This window comes from Vulpes lagopus, chromosome 6 (genome assembly GCF_018345385.1).
Source record: "Vulpes lagopus strain Blue_001 chromosome 6, ASM1834538v1, whole genome shotgun sequence".
Taxonomy (NCBI): domain Eukaryota; kingdom Metazoa; phylum Chordata; class Mammalia; order Carnivora; family Canidae; genus Vulpes; species Vulpes lagopus.
In genome coordinates, this window is record NC_054829.1 from 27271692 (window position 1) to 27291140 (window position 19449).

The 19449-nt window shown below is 47.9% G+C and overlaps 1 protein-coding gene across 8 annotated transcripts in view; it reads left to right on the forward strand.

Annotated features, from left to right (window-relative positions):
• The window catches only part of DPF3 (double PHD fingers 3), a 257146-nt gene that overhangs the window by 137352 nt on the left and 100345 nt on the right, over positions 1-19449 (forward strand). For all 8 annotated transcript variants that reach the window (XR_005988341.1, XR_005988340.1, XR_005988342.1 and 5 more), the window contains 3 exons: positions 116-243; positions 7769-7864; positions 16610-16688. Coding sequence is in view for 5 of the 8 variants with exons in the window: in XM_041758213.1 (XP_041614147.1) it covers positions 116-243; positions 7769-7864; positions 16610-16688 (303 nt within the window). In the remaining 3 variants the exon portion in view is untranslated. The remainder of the gene's footprint in view (positions 1-115; positions 244-7768; positions 7865-16609; positions 16689-19449) is intronic.

The following is a 19449-nucleotide window of genomic DNA, read 5'->3' on the forward strand; positions in this document are numbered from 1 at the left end:
CCTGCATGCGCTCAAGTGCCACCTCCTGTCACTCTTATTCCTCCTGTCCCTCTTATCCCTCCTGTCCCTGCTGCTTCTAATGGCCTGACCCTACTTCTCTGTCTTTACTTGTCAGAAGTGGAGCTGCCCCTGAAGAAGGATGGCTTTACCTCAGAAAGCACCACCCTGGAAGCCTTGCTCCGTGGTGAGGGTGTTGAGAAGAAGGTGGATGCCAGAGAGGAGGAAAGCATGCAGGAAATACAGGTACTTCTGGGCCCACTGTGGGGAATGCTTCCAGAACATCAGCCCCATGCTGCCAAGAGTCCAGCACTGGCTTGACTCCCCCTCTCAGACCACCCACCCTGGCATTGTTGTTGGGAGACTCGTGAATTCTTTTCTCCTGTAACCTGTCCTCCAGAAGAAGTCAGTACACCTCTCTCTTGGTGTCCCCATCCAAAATATATTTTTTGAGCCTGCTGTGGGCCAGGTGCCATGCTAGGTCCTGGGGACACGATGGTGACCAACACAGATGGAGAGCCTGTAGATCCAGCAGTTCATAATTCAGGCTTGAAACCTTGGGGTTGTCTATACCAGCCTGTCCCGAATGAGCCCCTGACTTGGCCTGCTCCCCTCTTCCTCACACCCCATTTTTAGCTCTAGTTCACAGTATCGCCCTCTCCTCCTGTGAGGCCAGTGGAGGAGTCAGCCTCCAGGCAGGGCTGGGGGCTCCTGTCCCTGCTGGTTTCCCACCCTCTGCTCCCAGCACTGCAGAGGCTCTCACTGCTCAAGATTACAATGGTACTCTCTCACTGGTTCTGGTTTGTCTTAAATCTCTGTTGTCAAATGCAATAGTTGGCCTGGAGTATTGTAGTAATTTTAATTAATATAAATATTAAACAATAGTATTAATAATTAAATATAATTCAATTATTAAAATCAAATTACATTGATATTAAATGTATATTTTATTATACTATTTCATGTGATACATATTATATATTACATATTTATTAATTGTATATCCAATTTAATGTTTAGTACTTGCATATTAATTTATTGACACTATAATTAAAGCAATAACCATTACATCTTTGGTTTGCATCATGAGTACCACTGGTCAGCGCATTCCACTAAGTCAGGAACCATGCTGTCTCGTTCACCATTGTCCCCTTGGGGCCTTGCACGTGCCCAGCAGAGTCGAGTCTCAATAAAGATGTGGAATGTAGCCATGAATTGGCCTCCTTGTCTGCCATTCCTGTGTTCAGATGAGTGGTCAGGTTTTTTCCATGTCACAACATGGCTTACATTGGTTGCCTCCGCTCCTCAGAGCTACAGCCCTAGTGAAGATCCTCAATAGCTGTAACCTTGATGTGCCTAATGCACCTTGGAGTCATCTGCCACTCCTGTATTTCCATCACACCCAACATCCAGTTCATCAGGAATCCTGCCCACAACCCAAATCTGGAGCACAGGCTCCTCTTATCATTTCCCCCTGCTACTGCCCTGGTTCCGGCCACTGTCATCATCTGTCTGAACTACTACAACTGCTTTCTAAGTGGTGCCCCTACTGATGGCTGAGGGGCAACCCTTTAAACCTAAGTTGGATCCTGTTATTCCTGTGCCCCCAAACCTGGCACAGGTTCCTGTTCTCCCAAAAGAAAAGTCAAGGCCCTCTTACCTTTCTGACTTGTTTGCTTCGCCTTCCCCTTGCTCATTCTGCTGCAGGCACACTGACCTCATTTTGTTCCTTCTAGAACACGCCAGGCACTCTGTTGCCTCGGGGTTTTGCTTGGCCTGTTTCCTCTGCCTGCAGAGTCCTCTCCCCAGATATCAGCTGGGCCCTCGCCCTCTCCTTCTATAGTTTGTGCTCCTTCTTCAATTTGTGTCTCTTCTTCTCTGTGAAGTTCACCTTGATGTTGTGTGCACTACCACATTTTGTGCCCTCCCCGCCCTCCAGATCTCCTGATTCCTTTACTCTGCTTTCCTTTGCTTTTTCTTTTTTCCCCATAACTTTGATCACTCTCTAACATACTTTGTAATTTGCTGATCTATATTATCGTTTCTTTTCTGTTTCCTTCCAATGGAGTGTAAACTCAAGGGTGTGATCTTTGTCTTGTTCACTAATACATCTGAAGCATGTGAACAGCGCCTAGTACATAGTGGTGCACAATAAGTATCTGTGAAGGGATGTATGAGTGAAGATTCCTGAGAGTCACTCCATCCCCAGTCCTTCCTTTCTCCAACATGTCCTACTTTGCTAGCTGATCTTTTACCCTGAGGAAAAGCCCAGCTTATGCCATCCCTTGTTTAAAAAAACTTAGGTATGAAAAACTATGGTATGAAATACCCATATCCTACCAGGTCCATCCAAGGTGATGAGTGTAATCTTCTTGGGCTTCCTTATCTGCTCTGAATCTAGTTTTCAGGCTTATTTCCTCCTATTCCTCCCCCTGTTCTTCAGCCTTCTTTCCTCTGAGCCTGTGGTCACACTGTGTTCTTTACCTGGTGAATCTTCTCTCCTGCTCTGTGTGCATAGATTTCTACCCATCGGTCAGGCTCAGCCCCGATACCACCTTCCCCAGGAAGCCTTTCTTGATTGGCCTCCAGCCAGAGGGATTCTTCTTGTCACTGGCATTTAGGGTGACTCATACTTTCTTCTTTGTTTTCTTTCCCTTTCCCCCAACATTTGGACTTTCTAGGTCTTTGAAAGTTAAGGTGTGTCACATCTGTATTGTGTAGTTAGTGTAATTTCATCAGTGAATGGGACAGAACCATTGTTTAGAAACCCTGATGCTCTAGTGACAGGTAGTCTTTTACCCTCTCAAGCTGGTGGTGGGTTCAGGTTCCTCTCAGGCAGTGTTGGGCCAATCAGTATACAGGCCATCACTATGGAATCATTACCATAACCAGCATCCCTGATGTAAATGGAACATCTACTATGCACAGAGCATGGAGCTACCATTTACTGTGTTAGAAGTTGAAACCAGGACCACAAGCCAAATGAGTTTACAAGTTCTTACCGGCTTTGGTTATTAAAATAAAGTACACGTGTAGTAAATGGGTTATATTTGTTCATTTTTTAAAAAGATTTATTTATTTATTTATTCATTCATTCATTCATTCATTCATTCATTCATTCATTCATGAGAGACACACAGAGAGAGAGGCAGAGACACAGGCAGAGGGTGAAGCAGGCTCCATGCAGGGAGCCCAACATGGGGCTCCATCCTGGGTCTCCAGGATCACGCCCTGGGCTGAAGGCAGCACTAAACCACAGAGCCACCTAGGCCACCCTGTTCATTTTTTCATTCATCCATTTAACCAAATTTTATTGAGTGTCTCTTCTGAGCAGGCACTGTGCTAGGTTCTGGGGAGACAGAGAAACCAAGAGACAGCAGTCCCATCTGTTCACATTTATATTCTAGTATGACATACAGACAGAAAACAAGTACACAAAGGAAATAATTGCATTTCAGGATAAATGACCATGGAAAGAACAGAGGATGAAGATTCAGTATAAGAGGAGGGATAGATTATAGGTAGTGTCCTAAGGGAGATAAGGGATTTAACCTCAGTCCTAAGGGTGGAAAGGAAGCTAAGGAAGTGATGATGTGGGGAGGAGCTTTCTGGGCAGAGGAACAGTGTGCTTGAAGGCCTTGCGATAGGTTTGAGTTTGTAGTTTTGAACAAACAGACAGAAGATGCAGAACTTCTACAACTCAATAACAAAAACCCAAACAATTCAATTACAAAATGGGCAGAAGACCCGAACAGACATTTTTTCAAACAAGATACGCGCAGATGGCTGGCAGGCACATGAAAAGATGCTCAACATCCCTCGTCATCAAGGAGATGCAAATCAAACCACAATGAGATCACCCCACACCTGTCAGGATGGCTATTGTCAAAGACAAAAAGTAACAAGTAGTGGTGAGCATGTGGAGAAAAGGCGCCCCTCGTGCACTGATGGTGGGAATGGGAATTGGTGCAGCCACTGTGAAAAATGTATGGAGGCTCCTCAAAAAATTAAAAATAGAACTGTCTTATGACCTAGCAATTCAACTTCCGGGTATGTCTCTGAGGAAAATGGAAACACTAGTTCAGAAAGATATATGCGCCCTTATGTTCACTGCAGCATTATTTACAATAGCTAAGACATGGAAACAATCTAAATGTCCACTGATGGATGGATGGATAAAGAAGATGTGGTACATAGACACAGTGGAATACGACTCAGCCATAAAAATGAACGAAGCCTTGCCATTTGCGAGAACATGGATGGCCCTTGAGGACATTATGCTAAGTGAAATAAATCGGAGAAAGACAAACACCACATGATTTCACTTATATATGGAATCCAAAAAAAAAACAAAACCAAACCCAGACTTCTAGATCCAGAGAACAGATTGGTGGTTGCCAGAGAAGAGGAGGATTGGAAGGGTGTGAAGTGGGTGAAGGGGATTAAAGAGTCTGAACTTCCGGTTATAAAATAAGTCATGGGGATGTAATATACAGCATGCTGAATGTAGTCATAACATATTAATTTTGTAGGGTAGCAGATGGTAACTAGACTCACTGTGGTGACCATTTCACAGTGCCTACAAATGTCAAATCACTGTGTTGTTCACCTGAAACTGATGTAATATTGCATGTCAATTATACCTCAATAATTAAAAGGAGAAAGAAAAAAGGGAAAAAAAGGAAGGCAGAAGGCCTGCGTGGCTAGAGCACAGCCAGGCAGAGAAGGGCCTAGGCTGGAGCAGGAGCGTTGGGCCAGGTCTGACCACTCTGGCCTCTCAGGACCTGGAGGAGGCACTTGATTTCATGGATATGAAGAAGGAAGGTATTTTAACCAGGGCAGCAAATTTGTGTTTCCTCAAGATCCCTCTGGCTGCTGCCTGGAAAGGACACTGGACGCACGGCCAACGGGAGAAGGAGGAAAATCAGTTAGGAGATTTTTGCAGCACTCCAGGCCAGAGATAATGGAGTCTTTTAAAGGCATTCCTTCTTCTTTTTTAAACACAACCACAAACAATTGTTATCATCACCGTAAAAACTGTTTAGAGTAACAGGGAGAAAAGTTATTTTCAAATGTGTTTATTTTCCAGATAATGTCCTTGGACAGGGAATGTAAGTAGGTTAGTGGGGGGTCAGCTGCATCTCAGTTGGACTCCTGCTTTTGACTCCTCTGCACAGGACGCCCCCTCTGCTTCCTGAGTCCTGAATGTGAGCTTTATTAGGAACTTCTGGCTCCTCCCTAGTTATATGGAGAGGCTTCTGGGTGTCAGGGCCACATCATCGCAGGAAATGCAAACACACTGGGGAGGCTGCTGTCACGTCTGAGGCCTGGGGCACAGACCAGGGGTTCTCAAGACACAGGGAGACCAGAGGGAAGAGGGAGGGGGAAGTCAGTTTACATCCGGACGCTGAGGCCATGAAGCAGGCACTTGCTGGAGACTAGCTCAGTCACCTTCACCAGTTTTTCACTTCCAACCCGGAGTCCATTTTGCAGATTATAAATACCTTCATGATGAAAAATGAGAGTGGAGTCAGATTGTACAACATGCCAGAGGCAATGACCTTTTAATTTGAGGTCCTTGGAACTCACCATGATTAAATGACTTCAAGACCCAAAGTTGGCGAGACACTGTTTAAACAGCAACAACAGTCATAACAACAACACCTCATATTTATACCGTATCTTTTCCCCAAACTCTGCAGAGCATTTGACTTGTCATTGTCTTGCCTGACTTTCACTTGTGTTCCCAACTATGGTTCAGGAAGCCAAGATGCAGAGAGCCTAAAAGGCTTGCACGGGGTCTGGGCCAATGTTTCCTAGCTATGGGCAGAGGGCATGTCTAGCAGACAGTACTACTTCTCTGTTAGATGGCTGTAGTTGGCCCAGAGACCCCGGTGTGCAGTCAGCTGATGGCTTCCCAACTAAGCCTAGTAGAGAAGCCAGAGGAGAATTCATGAGACTTGTTTTGAGTTCTTTGTGAGGATCTGTAATGGGCAGTGTCCTGACCCCTGTGATTGGGAGAGAACTCTGACAAGGCAGTGGGAGAAGGTCTCTGGAAACTCAGTCCTGGACTTCCTGCTTGGAGAACAGGCCAGAGGCATTGTCTGGAAGGCCACTTGAAGAGCAATGATGATACCACATGTCAGTACAGCATGTGCCATTTCTAAGCCTTTTCATAGGTTGCATGATTGTCACGCCATCACAAGAGTGGGTGGATGCTGAAGCTACTATTCTGTGTAATATGGTATCCCCCCACCTTTCTAGCCTCATCTTATGCCAATCTCTCCCTGAGTCACTGAGCTCTAGTCGCGCTGGCCTCTTTCTGCAACATGGGCAAGCCGTGTTCCTTTCCCTGCCTCAGAGAGCTTGCTCATGCTCTTCCCTCTGCCTAGAACACTTTTCCTCTCTCCTTGCCTTTCGTCCCCATTCCCAAGGCTAGTCTTTGCTTATCCTTCACATCTCAGCTCGCTTAGGTCACTTCTTCAGGTAAGCCTTTCCTGACCCTCAGATTAGGTAAAATTCCCTCGAATAGCCTCTAGTAGCAGCTTGCACTTTCTTGTCACTGTGTTTATGGCAGTTGTAACTATATGGTTGTGGATGTTGTTTAGATCTATCCTCCCTTCACTGTATTGTAGAGTCCTTCTGGGCAAGAACTGTAGTCATTTTGTGGCTTGTCTAGCACAGTGCCTGCCATTTGTCAGCACTTGACAAATGCTTGTTGATTGAATGAATAAGTAAATTCCTATTTTATAATTGGGGAAACTAAGGCATGAAGAGACAATGACTCACATGAGGTTGCACAGTGAGTCAAGAAGCTCCTAGGGCTGTTGACACAGAGGCCAGTGAACTCCATGCCCCTTCTCCTTATCTCACTTTCACTATGGGGAGCTGGGTCCTCAGCCACAATCATTTATTTCTCCCTAAGCCTAGAGGTACATGCCTTACCTGCCCTCCCCTCCCTGCAAAGGGAGTGAAGTGTTCAGGTCCCTACAGGAAGGGTCTACATAATATACCTTCAGTCTTTGGACATAAGGCTGAGAAAGGACCAGAAAACTCTGAACTGATGAACCTGACTTGGCTTTGGCCATGGATTCACTGTATGACCTTGGACAATCAAAACTGTTTTTACCCTCAGTTTATTCACCTGTAAAATGGAAATTGGACTCTCTGCTATGTGAATCACAGTTCTTTTGGAGAGATATAATTAAATTCATGATCTTTAAGCTTCATTACAAGTAATGTGCTATAATGAAAATCCATTAAAAAAAAACAAAACAAAACAATGAATGATTAAGAACAACACATTAATGTCAGATTCTGGTCAGATGAACAGGAAGTTACTTGTTTCATCAAACAGGGCAGGGTTCCAGAATGGCAGAGAAAGGAGGAACATATTTTCATATTTAGGAACAAAAGGAAATTACATGAAAAAAGTAAGTTTTGAAAAACGTCTTGAGTTCACATAGAAAAGCACCCCAACCAGAATGTTCTCTCTTTTAGAAAATGTTTCTTGGGTAAAAAGAGTTGAAAAAAGTCAGTGTTCTGGGAGGATTGGGCTGGAAGGGGCCCAGGGGGTTGAGAGAGATGTTTCCGCCAAGAGCTCGGACTCTGGGCAGCCTTTCGGAGGCCTGCTTCCCCAGCAATGGCAGCTCCTTCACTTTGTCAAAGCACAAGAACAAAATAGACCTCCTGCTCCTTCCTTAAATTACCCTCCAGTGGCTTTCTCTTTTGCATTTTATTTCTCAACCTGTTTATTTTCTTGTCATTTCAGAGGGTTTTGGAAAATGATGAAAATGTAGAAGAAGGAAATGAAGAAGAAGATTTAGAAGAGGATATCCCCAAGCGCAAGAATAGGACCAGAGGACGGGTAAGCTGGGGATGCCAGGAAGGAGGGAAGCATTGAGGGAGGCAGGGAGGCCAAGGCCAGGAGAACTGGTCCACAGACCCCAAGTCCCCCCAGAAGCAGACAGAGCTCTCATACCTGCCATCTCCCTTGAAGAACACTCAGAGAGGAAACTCCAGAAGGGCTCTGATCCTAGGTGGGAGCCTGGAAGAGTTTAGAGCTAGCAAGAGGGAAAAGAGAGAGAAGGTGCCCTGAGGGGACAGTGAGGGTTCTGGAAGGGTTGGGGTGGGGTCTAGGGAAGGTGGAGGAGGAGGAGAGTGTGACTATTGTACCCATTACTTGGCTTTTTTTTTTTTTTAAAGATTTTATTTATTTATTCATGGGAGACACAGAGAGAGGCAGAGACATAGGCAGAGGGATAAGCAGGCTCCTCACAGGGAGCCTGATGTGAGACTTCATCCCCCAACTGGGATCACACCCTGAGCCAAAGGCAGATGCTCAACCGCTGAGCCACCCAGGTGTCTCCTGTTACTTGGTCTTAAAAGAAGGCTGAATTTTCCCGTCCCTGGGGCTGTTCCAGAATGACAGGGTCAAGACACCTGCTTTGGGGTATGCTTCACTAGGCGGAGAGTAGGATCACTCTGGAAAACTGCGGGGGCCACAGCTAATGGTTTCCAAGTGGGTGAGGCAGGGGCTTTTGGTGCAGCTGGGGATGTGGCAAGAGGAGGCCAGAAGGTATAAAGTTGTGGGAGTGGTCCTTGAGGGCCGAGACCCAAGTCTGAGTGGTGTTCTTAGGCATGCAGGTTGCTCCTCCAGAATCCTAATGTCCAAGCCCAAGGGGCTCTTGGTGGCCACCCTCAGGTGGCTGCAAGGGCATCTGATAATAATAAGATGGAGAGGGACCTTCCGGGGGTAAGTTTGCTTTCTATCTAGAGAATTAGTATTAGGCCTTCTGGCTCCTTCAGGATCTAGGGGAGCCTTACCCCTCTTATCCATGGGCACCCTGTGGTTTTGGGTCCAAGGGTAATTACAGCAAGCCTCTCTATTTCCTGTGACTGACTTTCTTTCTTTCTTCTTTCTTTCTCTTTGAAATATTTTATTTATTCATTCATGAGAGACACAGAGAGAGAGAGAGGCAAAGACATAGGCAGAGTGAGAAGCAGGCTTCCTGTGGGGAGCCCAATTGGGACTTGATCCTAGGACCCCTGGATCATGCCCTGAGCCAAAGGCAGATGCTCAACCACTGGGCCACCCAGGTGTCTTGTTTCCATGCTTCCTGTGCTCTAGTATTCATCAGTCACCAGGAGAACCTATCGAAATGCAGATTCCCAGGACCCACTCCTAGAAGTTCTGATTTAGGAAGTCTTGGGTAGGGCCCAGAAAGCTGTATTATAAGCAAATTCCTAGGTGGCTGATGTAAGTGGTCCACTGCTGCCCACACTGAGCTCGGATGCCCTGACTTGTTACAGGGGCTGGAATTTCTCAGGCTGGGCAGGGCAGCTCTCTGATGCTGCGCGCCTTCTGGAGTGGCCAGCTAGCTTCAGCAATGATCTTGTCTTATTTGTTCTTTACTCTCGCGTTGTGTTGGTTTGTATATTTAATTTTTGGGATAATATCTGAAAAGAAATCCTAGACGTTTTATCATTTAACCTATACATACCTCAATGTCTATGTCTAACAAATAGCATTTTTCATACCCAATAAAAACAACAACTATTCTAATATCTACTATCCAGTCCCTGATGGTTTCCCTGGATTTTCTCAAAAATGCCTTTCTACAGTTGGCTTGTTTGAAACTTAAGCCTCTTCTATTCTATGACATACCTCTTTCCTGCTCTACCCTACCACACATACACACACACGCACACACAAACACACACACTTTTTTTTTTTCTCCATGCTATTTATTTGTTGACAAACTTAGGTGGTTTATCTCATAGAATTACCTACATTCTAGATTTGGTGGATGGGTTTATGTTCTGGAAACTGGTGGTTTGATTAGAGACTTGATTAGATTTGCACTATGTGTGTATGTGTGTAAATATTGTTTTGGTGGGGCAAAAACCTTTCCTGTGCTTCTTTTACTGCATCACATCAGGAGGTACACGTTGTCCAGCTGTTCCACTCTCGGGGGGAAATGGATCAGTAGGTTCAGGTATTGTCAGCTTGATTTCTCCTTAGAAGGTTCTTCATCAAGTTTTTATCTGGCTGTTTCAGCAGACATTGAAAAGCTTGCCCAAATCCATGACTTCATTGCAGGCTGCAAAATAATGAATATCTAATTCCATCATTGGAGGAGGTTTTAGAATTTCTGGGTGTTTTGTGAGCTCCAAGAGCTGCATGCATCCAGGCCTACTTCTACCCCGTCCCTCAGTCCAAGCCCAAGCCAAGGTTACAGGGGTAGATTGCAGAGAATGGTCCTCTTCACATCTTCTCCACTCCCAACCTAAATCTAGATGACTGAACTCAGAAGTGCATGGATATGAGCTGTGTGCCTCCTCTGTGAGAACACCATGGTGGCAGCAGCAGCCACTGCATACTCACTGCGTACTTACGGGACACCAGGCCACATGATGGGGCTCTTTACAATGAGAGCTATACATAGAGGGTGACGACTGCGTACTTTGTATTGCACTCTCGATTTCTGTACTGTTCCTTACAGCAGCCACTAGCCACATGTGGTGACTGAGCACTTAAAATGTTGCCAGTTCAAATTAAAATGTGCTGCAAATGTAAAATACACACCATTCAAAGACTTAGTATGAAAAGAATGCAAAGCATATCATTACTATTTTTTATATTGATTGCATATTGAAGTGATAATAGTTTGAATACGTTGGGTTAAATAAAATATACTATTAACATTAATTGTACTTGTTTCTCTTTTTACTCTTTTTGAAAAATGTGGTTACTAGAAAATTTAAAATGATGTGTGTGGCTCACATTATGTTTCTATTGGCCCTCACTTCTTGTTGCATTCCCATAGATTGGTATTATCACTCCCAGAGAGATTATGTAACTTGCTCAAGGTCATCTAAACTAGTAGCGAAGGAGTCAGGATTTGAATAAAGGTGTGTAATTTTGTCACCGAGTCATGCCTGGCTCAGTGCCCATCATGTGGCTAAAGACTAGCTTGTTGAATGAATGACTGAGTGATGGGAAGGAAAGAAAAGCTATATTTCAACTTTGTCAGAGTTGAGAGAAGGCCTAAGCACAGTGATGGAGCTGGATGGGGCCTAGACTAGCTCAGGGGCCTATATGGTGCCGACCAAGGGGCAGCTGAATGGCTCTATGTTGTGTAGTGGCACCTTGGACATGTCATCCATGGTGGGAGCCATGGGATGACCTAGAAGGGTATGAGTGAGCCCTGCCTGTGCTGGAATACAAGTGTGAAGCTGTTTCACCCACAGCCTCAATGTAGCTACCCTTGTAAGAGGCATCTTCAAGTTGCTGCTGGTTCCTAGAGAGCATTTCTGTTGTCAAGACTGGCAGGTGGCACCCTCAGTGGGTGGCCCCTGGAATGCAGCATCAGGATTACCTGGGAGCTTGTCAGGCACCCAGGACCCTGGACTCCACCCTGGATGGACTGAATTAGAGCTTGCACTTTGACAAGACCCCCCCACCCCGCCCCTGGTGCTTTGTGTACTCATTGAGGAAGCCAGGGGCAAAGTAGTGATTACAAGGGCAGCCTCTGCCTTGTGTGAACTGTGAGTTCGAATCCCAGCTCCACCATTTACTAGACTTCGGGTGCATTATGTAACCTCATTATCTTGATCAAATTATAGAAATACTCTGGGCCTCAGTTTCTCATAATGAAAATTATGAGAGTAATAATACCAGCTTTAATAAAAGCTAGACATTGTTAAGAGGGTGCAAAGGGAAAAACTCTTTAGGCTAGCCCCAACCCTAATGGGGATACCCTGAGTGGGGAGGGAAATTCAGATCCAACAATTAATAATCATGTCTGTGCTAACTTTAGCCCAAGAAATCCAAGCTCTTTAAAATTCATGAAATTCCTGGAAGTCAGCCATGTGAGTATTATCAATCAGTCAATCAATCAATCAGTAACTATTTATTGATGCACTATGGTGCTGTCCAGTGCTTCTCAAACTAATGCGCTTATGAAGCACATGGTGATCTTGTTAAAGTGCAAATTCTGATGCAGAGGGTCTGGGGGTTGGGTGGTACTGAGATTTTGTCTGGTTAACAAGCTCCCAGGTGATACCAGCACTGCTGGTCTGAGGACCACATTTTAAATAGGAAGGATGTGGAGCTATGGCCCTCAGGAGTTGGGTTCTTTTTTTTTTTTTTTTTGGTCTTCTCTACTTAAAAATTACTGAGAGCCCCCCAAAGCTATTGTTCTGGTGGGTTATAACTAGTGATAATCACCATTTTAGAAATTAAAACAGAAAAAAATGTTAATCTTCAGAATATACCAGCACACAGAGTGATGATATCATCATGTCAGGTAGCCTCTGGAAAACTCCACTGTGCATTTGTGAGGGAATGAGAGTGTAAAGTCTCAACTAATGTTCTAGTACTATTTAGTACTGTTATGAAAATAGTTTTGATAGCAGACCCCCTGAAAGTGTCTCAAGAATTCCCCAGCAATCCTTGGGCCATTATTTGAGAACAACTCCTAGGGAGGAACTAGCTCTATGAGCTTGTCTTAGTCAAGCATCTTTTAATTGCCAGAAACTCAACAGCTTCAGCAAAAATGGAGAGTATTTGACAAGCTGCTGGGTCATTGCCCCAGATATGTAGTCTTGGAAGATTTAACCCGCAGGAAAGGCAAGAAAATGGTAAGGGATTTAGGACTGGCAAAGAATAAGGAACCCAGGCAGCTCATGGCCTCTATTTCCTTCCATATTTTCCTATCAAAAGACTGTTTCCTTCTTCTCTGTACCCATGGCTCCATAGCTCCTGAATTGATGGTTTCCCAGTTCAAGTGCCTGTTCTCCCTGGAGTCATTGCCCCAACACCAGGTGCTTCAGAGGTAGAATCTGATTGGCCCAGCTTAGGTCATGTGACTACTACTGAGCCAGTCAATCAGCTGTGGTCAGGGGGGCCGGGCTATGTGGTACAATTAGGGCTGTCTTGGCTTCTGGGTGTCTGAATAGGAGGTGGGGTGGGGAGGAGGGGAGGAAGGGAGGGGAGTGGGATAGGGTGGGGAGGAGGGGAGGGGAGTGGGATAGGGTGGGGAGGAAGGGAGGAGGGGAGGGGAGGAGGGGAGAGGAGTGGGATAGGGTGGGTTGGGGAGGGGAGTGGGGTGGGGTAGGTTGGGGAGGATGGGAGGGGAGTGGAGTGAGGAGGGGAGTGGGGTGGGGAGGAGGGGAGTGGGGTGGATGATTCTCAGAGAGGGAGGATGGTTTCTTTTGCACAGTCAGCATCAAACTTTTACAGAACAGAGCCTGGAAACCTAGGTCCTGCCCCTTCTACTGACTCTGTGACTATGGACAAGTCACAAACCTTCTTAGAGCTCGTCTCATCCAGTGCCAAAGGGGAATAGTATTACTTTTCTGTAACTCACGATGTATGGTAGGAATGCACTGAGCTAATACATGTGAAAGAGCTTTGGATGCTAAGTGCCCAACATAGGTCTAAGCGTTGGGCGTTCATAGTAAAGTATGAAATGCCATCTTTGCTCTTAAGAACCTTGGGATTAAATTGAGGAGAAAATACGAACGGCCATGATACAATTAGAAAACAGCAGGCTTCTGTCTGTGCACTAACCAAATGCAATAAAAGTTCAGAGGAGAGAGTGGAGATCAGCTTGGGCAAGAAGGGGAAGTAATTTATTGAGCACTTCCTGTGGATGTGGCGCTGTCCCCTGTGGTTTCGCACACTCTCAGCACCAACCCTCCCAGCAACTCTGCAGTAAGAGGTGTTGCTGTGCCCATTTTACAGTTGAGAAAATTAAAACTTAGAGAAGTAACTTGTCTAAAGACACAGGGCTGGTGTTTAAACCTACGCCTGTCTGCCTTTAAAGCTGATGCTCTTTTTTATTCCTCAATCTGACAAGAGGAAAATTCTTGGAGGAGTGGGATGTTAGTGGGGCTAAAGCATGGACCTGTGTGGGTGACAGAGGAGAGGCTGATCCATGACAGGGATCAGTAAAAGATGAATACATGGACATAGCATGAGCGCCAGGCGAACCTGACGGCATCGGCACTGGGTTGTTGTTGGTTGTGTCTGTGGTTTTAGATGGCGATGAATGAACGAGTGAATGACCATGGGCTCTGTCCTTCACTCGTTTTGTCTTATTGGTCTGGGAGTCATGCAGGGCGGGTTGGGAAGGGCAGTGCAGAGGTGGAACCCCAGCCGGTGGGTTCTTGTTGCAGCTCGGGGTCAGGTGATGAGCTCCTGGACTAGAATGTGGAACAGAAGGGAAATGCAAAGCCTAAGATGGCCTTTGAAGGAAGCAACAATAGCACTTGATATAAAGAATAAAGGAGAAGAACCACAGATGACTGACTCACTGAGCGACTGACCAGTTGACTCAGCCAGTGTTTAGTAAGTGTGTCTTAAGTGGCAGGCCCTGTACCGGGTTCTGAATATAGTGTGGCCCAAGTAGAAGTTTTCCACCCTCTTGATGGGGAGGCAGACCATCAACAAGTATACCAACACGTGTATACCTCGACGTCAGAGGACGCTACGTGCTGGGACCAAACATAAAGCAGGGCAGGGGAAAGAGAAAAATGGAGAGGGTGTGAGTGGATGTAGTTTGGTCAGGGAGGGCTTCTCTGAGGAGGTGACATCTGGGCAAGACTAGAGGGATTCCGAGTTTCCAAGTTTGAGCGATTCCAGGAGACTACAGAAGTGCTCCGGCTGCCGGAAGAGTCCCTGGCATGTGCCCATTTTGCAGTTGAGGAAACCAAGGTGCAGGGAGAGTGTGGAAGTGACCGTGTTGCTCAGCCTTGAGTGAAATCCAACCCTGCCTCTCGCGGGGCCCTCCCCTCCCGCTGGCTGCTCCCCCAGGAGTGCCTGCTTCCAGTGCTTTCCAGGCCTCGTCGCCTCCTCTTAGCCCAGGCGGTATTTTTAGTCTCTCTGAGCCCCTTCCCCGCGTCTGCTGTTGGCTCGTCATTCTGCTTGACTTGCTTTCACCTGCTCCAGGCGGCTGTGACAGGGCTGCGGGCTGCACACGTCAAGCTGTCCCTGGCTTCACTGTGGGGGCGTGGGGGGTGGCGAGGGCAGCTGAGGGTGACCACCCTCCCCGTCGTCGTCATCGTGGGCAGGCGGGGAGGCCTGTCAGTGCCTGCGGGTGACCGCGGAACCTCACAGCTCCCTCTTCGGGTCAACTCTGAGTAATGAGGCCGGGGTGGGAGGGGGCCGGGCTGGCTGTCGCCTGCTTGGGTAGGGGGTGGGGAGGCAGAGCGGCAAAGCTGGGGGGAGGGAGGTGGAATTTTGTAATTTGTTTTGGAGAGAGACAAGCTGAGGAGGAGGTGGAGGTGGTAGCTTGGCAGGTGGTGTTGATTGTGAAGAGTGCGTGTGAACACCCAGGGCCTGGGGTACAGGCCTTTCTGCTGTGAAATCCCCAGTGAGTGAGTGAGTGTGTGTGTGTGCATGTGCGTGTGCGTGTGCGTGTGCATGTGTGTGTGTGTGAGCATCATGGACCTTTTGACCCTGAAGCCCCCAGGGCCCCTGTCCAGGCCCGGCCCCTGGGGCTGTCCCATTGCCCCTGCACCCCGGGTGGCTGCCATGTTTTATTTCTCATCTGCTGCGTCTCCTTCTCTGTCCCCAAAGACCTCAGCAGGGCCTTTCCCTGGCTGGCAGTTTACTGCTACTCATTACCAGAGTAATGACCTGGAGGAGGCCAGGGTGCTACACACGTGACCATGTGGGACTTACAAAGGTTTAAAAATAAACCTTGCCGCGTTCTTGTAGCCACTGTCCCGGGGCTGCAGAGCTGCTAGCACCCTCTCTGGCGGGCCTCCTCTATCCTTGGAGGTAGAACTCATCCCACCCCCACCCCAGGTTGTGCTGACCCTTTCTGGAGATGCACGCAGGGTGGTGGGATCAGGAGTCCGGCCCCAGCAGACTGTGAGGTATCAAGACTTGTGTCACTGGCCAGAGGCCTGAGGCAGATCACCCCCACAAAGTAGGCCGAGCAGGGGTGATGAGGGGAGCTCCCTGCCATGCTTGCCTGGGCTTGTGCCCTAGACCTGAGGCCAGGCCTGGCTGGCTCTTGAGAGACTAGAAGGGGACAGTGTGAACCTGGGGCAAGAGCCTGGGATGATGCCTGTGGATTGCTCCCAGTCTGCCGTCATCTGGTCAACTGAGGTGGGCAGGGTGGGCATCTGCATGTGGAGGCCAATGAAACTAGAAGGCTGGGCAGTTGGAGGAGGAGGTCCCTGTGGCAACAACAGAGTACAGGGATCGGGTAGATGTAGGCTTTGCAGTCACACTGTTGTGGGTTTATGTCCTGGGTCGGGGCTTAGTAGCAGAGGGACTCTGGACAAGCTACTTCACTTGTTGCCTCAGTCTCCTGATCTGTAAAATCGAGATAATAGTAGTACACCTCTTGGAGTCGTTGTGAACATTTAATGAGATGATGTGGGTGAATAGCTGAGCACTCTGGGGCAAGTTACTTGACCTCTCTGGGCCTCAGTTTCTTGGCCTGTAAAATGGGGTTGTTATTGGTTCAAATGCTGTGTCCAGGAGGACGGGATGAAGAGGTGTAGGTGAAGTGTTCGGGGCCCCACAGAGTACTCGCTCAGGAGCCGTAGTGAGCATCACTGTAACAAGCATCCTGGTTCCTTGTCTCCCCAGGCCCGTGGTTCGGCAGGTGGCAGGAGGAGGCACGACGCTGCCTCTCAGGAAGACCATGACAAACCTTACGTCTGTGACAGTAAGTACAGCAGATGCTGCCTTCCTGCCTCTGCCTCTGCCCCCAGCACCCCCTTCCCTGTGCTTCCCTGGCTGTCTCCCCCAGCCTCAGGCTCCCTGGCTCCTCCTCTTGGACCTGCACCCCACCTTGCATGCCTGCTGCCTCAGCAAAGGCACCACCTCTTGTTGCTGCTGCTGCTGCCACTCGCGCCCACCCAGGTGTTTTTGCATGAGGAAGAAGCAAGCCCGGGAGGCCTCCTGCCTCTGGCAGTGCCCCCTTGGTGGCTTTCTTCTGGCTCGCTCTCTCTTTCTCTCTGTCTCCTGAAGATTCATCCTCTATTTCTTTCTCTGTTTCAGAGAGTTACAAACAAAAGCATAACTCAAAATCCTCCGACAAAGGTACTTGGCTCCTTTGGCTTTTCATGTTTCCCTTTCATTTCCTCCTGTCTCTCCTGTCCTAGGTAGGGCAAGTTATGAATCTTTCTCTGACAACGACTTAGCTTAATAAATGGCCCTCGATCCATCTCCAGCCTTTCTTGCTTGCTTCAGAGGCATCTCTTGGACAAGGAGTCAGGGCCTGGCTCCTGGGTTCAGGGGGTGCAGACAGAGCTGAGGAGGGCTGAGGGAGAGCGGGACAGGAAGCAGGGGCAGTGGGCGTGCCTCTAGAAACCTTCAGCTTTCAGAGGGATTACCATCAGCTCCTGAGCTGTTGTCTTTCTCACCTAGCAGAGCGTTGGGTGGCGGGTTTAGAATCCTTGCCCTAGTTACCTCTCACGGTATGGGGCGCCATCTGCTCATTCCACAGCAAGGACCGCCCTAGAAACCACGCTCCCTGGCCATTTTCCCCTTCATGTCTTCTCCCCTGTGGGGGTGCAGAGCTGTGCCACAGGAGAAGGGCCCTGGCTCTGTGGTTCCTCCCGCTGACATCTTGCAGTGTCTGTAATCTCCGTGGAAGCAGAGGACGAATGGGAGAGATGGGACTCAGGGAGCACGTTGTGGGTGGTGCCCTTTCCTCCCTCTTCACTGGCCTCTTTTGATTTCAAAAAGTTGTTCTGTGCCCAGTGGGGTGACAGCTGATTGGAGAACATTTTGCTAGAAGAACTCAAACTCCATGACCCCCATTTGGCTGCTTAATACACCGTGCAGATGGCATTCCTGAGACAACTCTTGCAGGTAACATCTCCATCCCACAGCGCTTCTGTTCCAGGATGAGGAGGGAGCAGGGCAGGGGGTCTGGTGTCTCTTGGCCATGTCAGGAGGTACCTACTTTGGCTGGCAGCTTGCCTCCCAGAAAGGCCTCTGTTTTGTTCTGATGCATGGAATCCCTCTAGTGTGGGCCCTCTGGGAACTGGTTCTGGGCTGGGAAGGGTCCTTCTGGGCCCATGGAGCAGGCTTTCCAGCTGTACCTGGCTGCAGCAGCCCAGCCCTCGAGAATGCCAACAGCTGCTTTGGGACTGGGGCATTGCCATCCGATTCCTCTTTTCAAAAGCTTTATTTTTGTGATGTGATTTTCTGCTTCCATAGCTAGTGGGATTACTTTTTGCTCCATCTCTTCAGTTTTCATTAGATTTGCAGCCAATAATCCCATATATTCCAGGACACACCCCATGTGCCCTTCTTCACCCACCTCTCAGTTCCTCTCTTTGCTCTTTTGTCGGCTGTCTGCCTTCTCACATGTCACCTCCACAGAGCACCCTCTGTGGGGTCCCTCTCTTGCCTGGCTCCCCTCTTTCAGTGCGAAGTGCTTGCATCATGCCCCCCCCCCCCCCCCGCCGCCTCCCGCTGTGGGGGGGCCAGTGCTATTGGCTCTTCCCCTGTTCCCATCCCCATGGTCTCTTTCTTTCTCCTTCTGTTTATCCTGTGATGCTTGGGAGGCCAAAACGAAGGCCTGATGTTGGCTTTCTGGAAGTCTCAGCCGCTGATTTCTTGGCTCTGCCGACGCAGGCGCTGCCTCCCTTCTCTTCCCTCGGGGGACCGAGGTCCACCATAGATTGCCCTTCTCTCTTCTGGCTCTCATAGGAAATTGTGTGGCAGCTTGGTGATTAATAGACTTTGTTTTTATCTGGTGCCCTTCAGACATGTGATCCTTTGGGATAGGAATGACCTTTGGAGAGGTCATGAGGCCCACCCTCCACCCACGAATTGAGCAAGGAATGCTTTTAATAATCTCTAATGCATCCTAAGTAGAGAGGTGTCTGGTCACCTCCTTGAGTGTCCCCAGGGATGGTGTTACCATAAGCTACCCTTTCTTCCATGATTCCAACTGTGCTCTGAATGATTGTTTTTTTCTTGATAGGAGCTACATTTTCCCCCCTCCTTCAGGCCCCCTTGTCTTTTGCATATCTTTTCTCATCAAATAGGCACACTGAGAATTTTGTCTATTCTGGAGGCCTTTTGAACATCCCCTGGCATTCTTGGTTTATCTCAGGCCGCATCCCAACCTCTGTGATGTGCTGCTCTAAACTCCTTTCTGGGTTTACATTTAAGCTCAGCACTCCCACTGGAAGTAACACCAAGGCCAAGCCAAGTAGCTCAGAGAGTAACAGACACATTTCCGTGTTTATTTTATACATCGGCTCTTAATAACAGCCTCTGTGTGTAGAGAACAGAGGTCCTTGGTCACCCCATTGCACTGGGTGCTATCCCTACCACTTCCTGTGCACTGCCTGTCCTGACCCCTGTGCGCCCGCCTCTCTAGGTGTGTGCCCTTTTCTGCTTAATGAATTTGATTATTCCTTCTTTCATAAATCACTCTGCATTTAGCCCTATTGAGTCTCAATAAA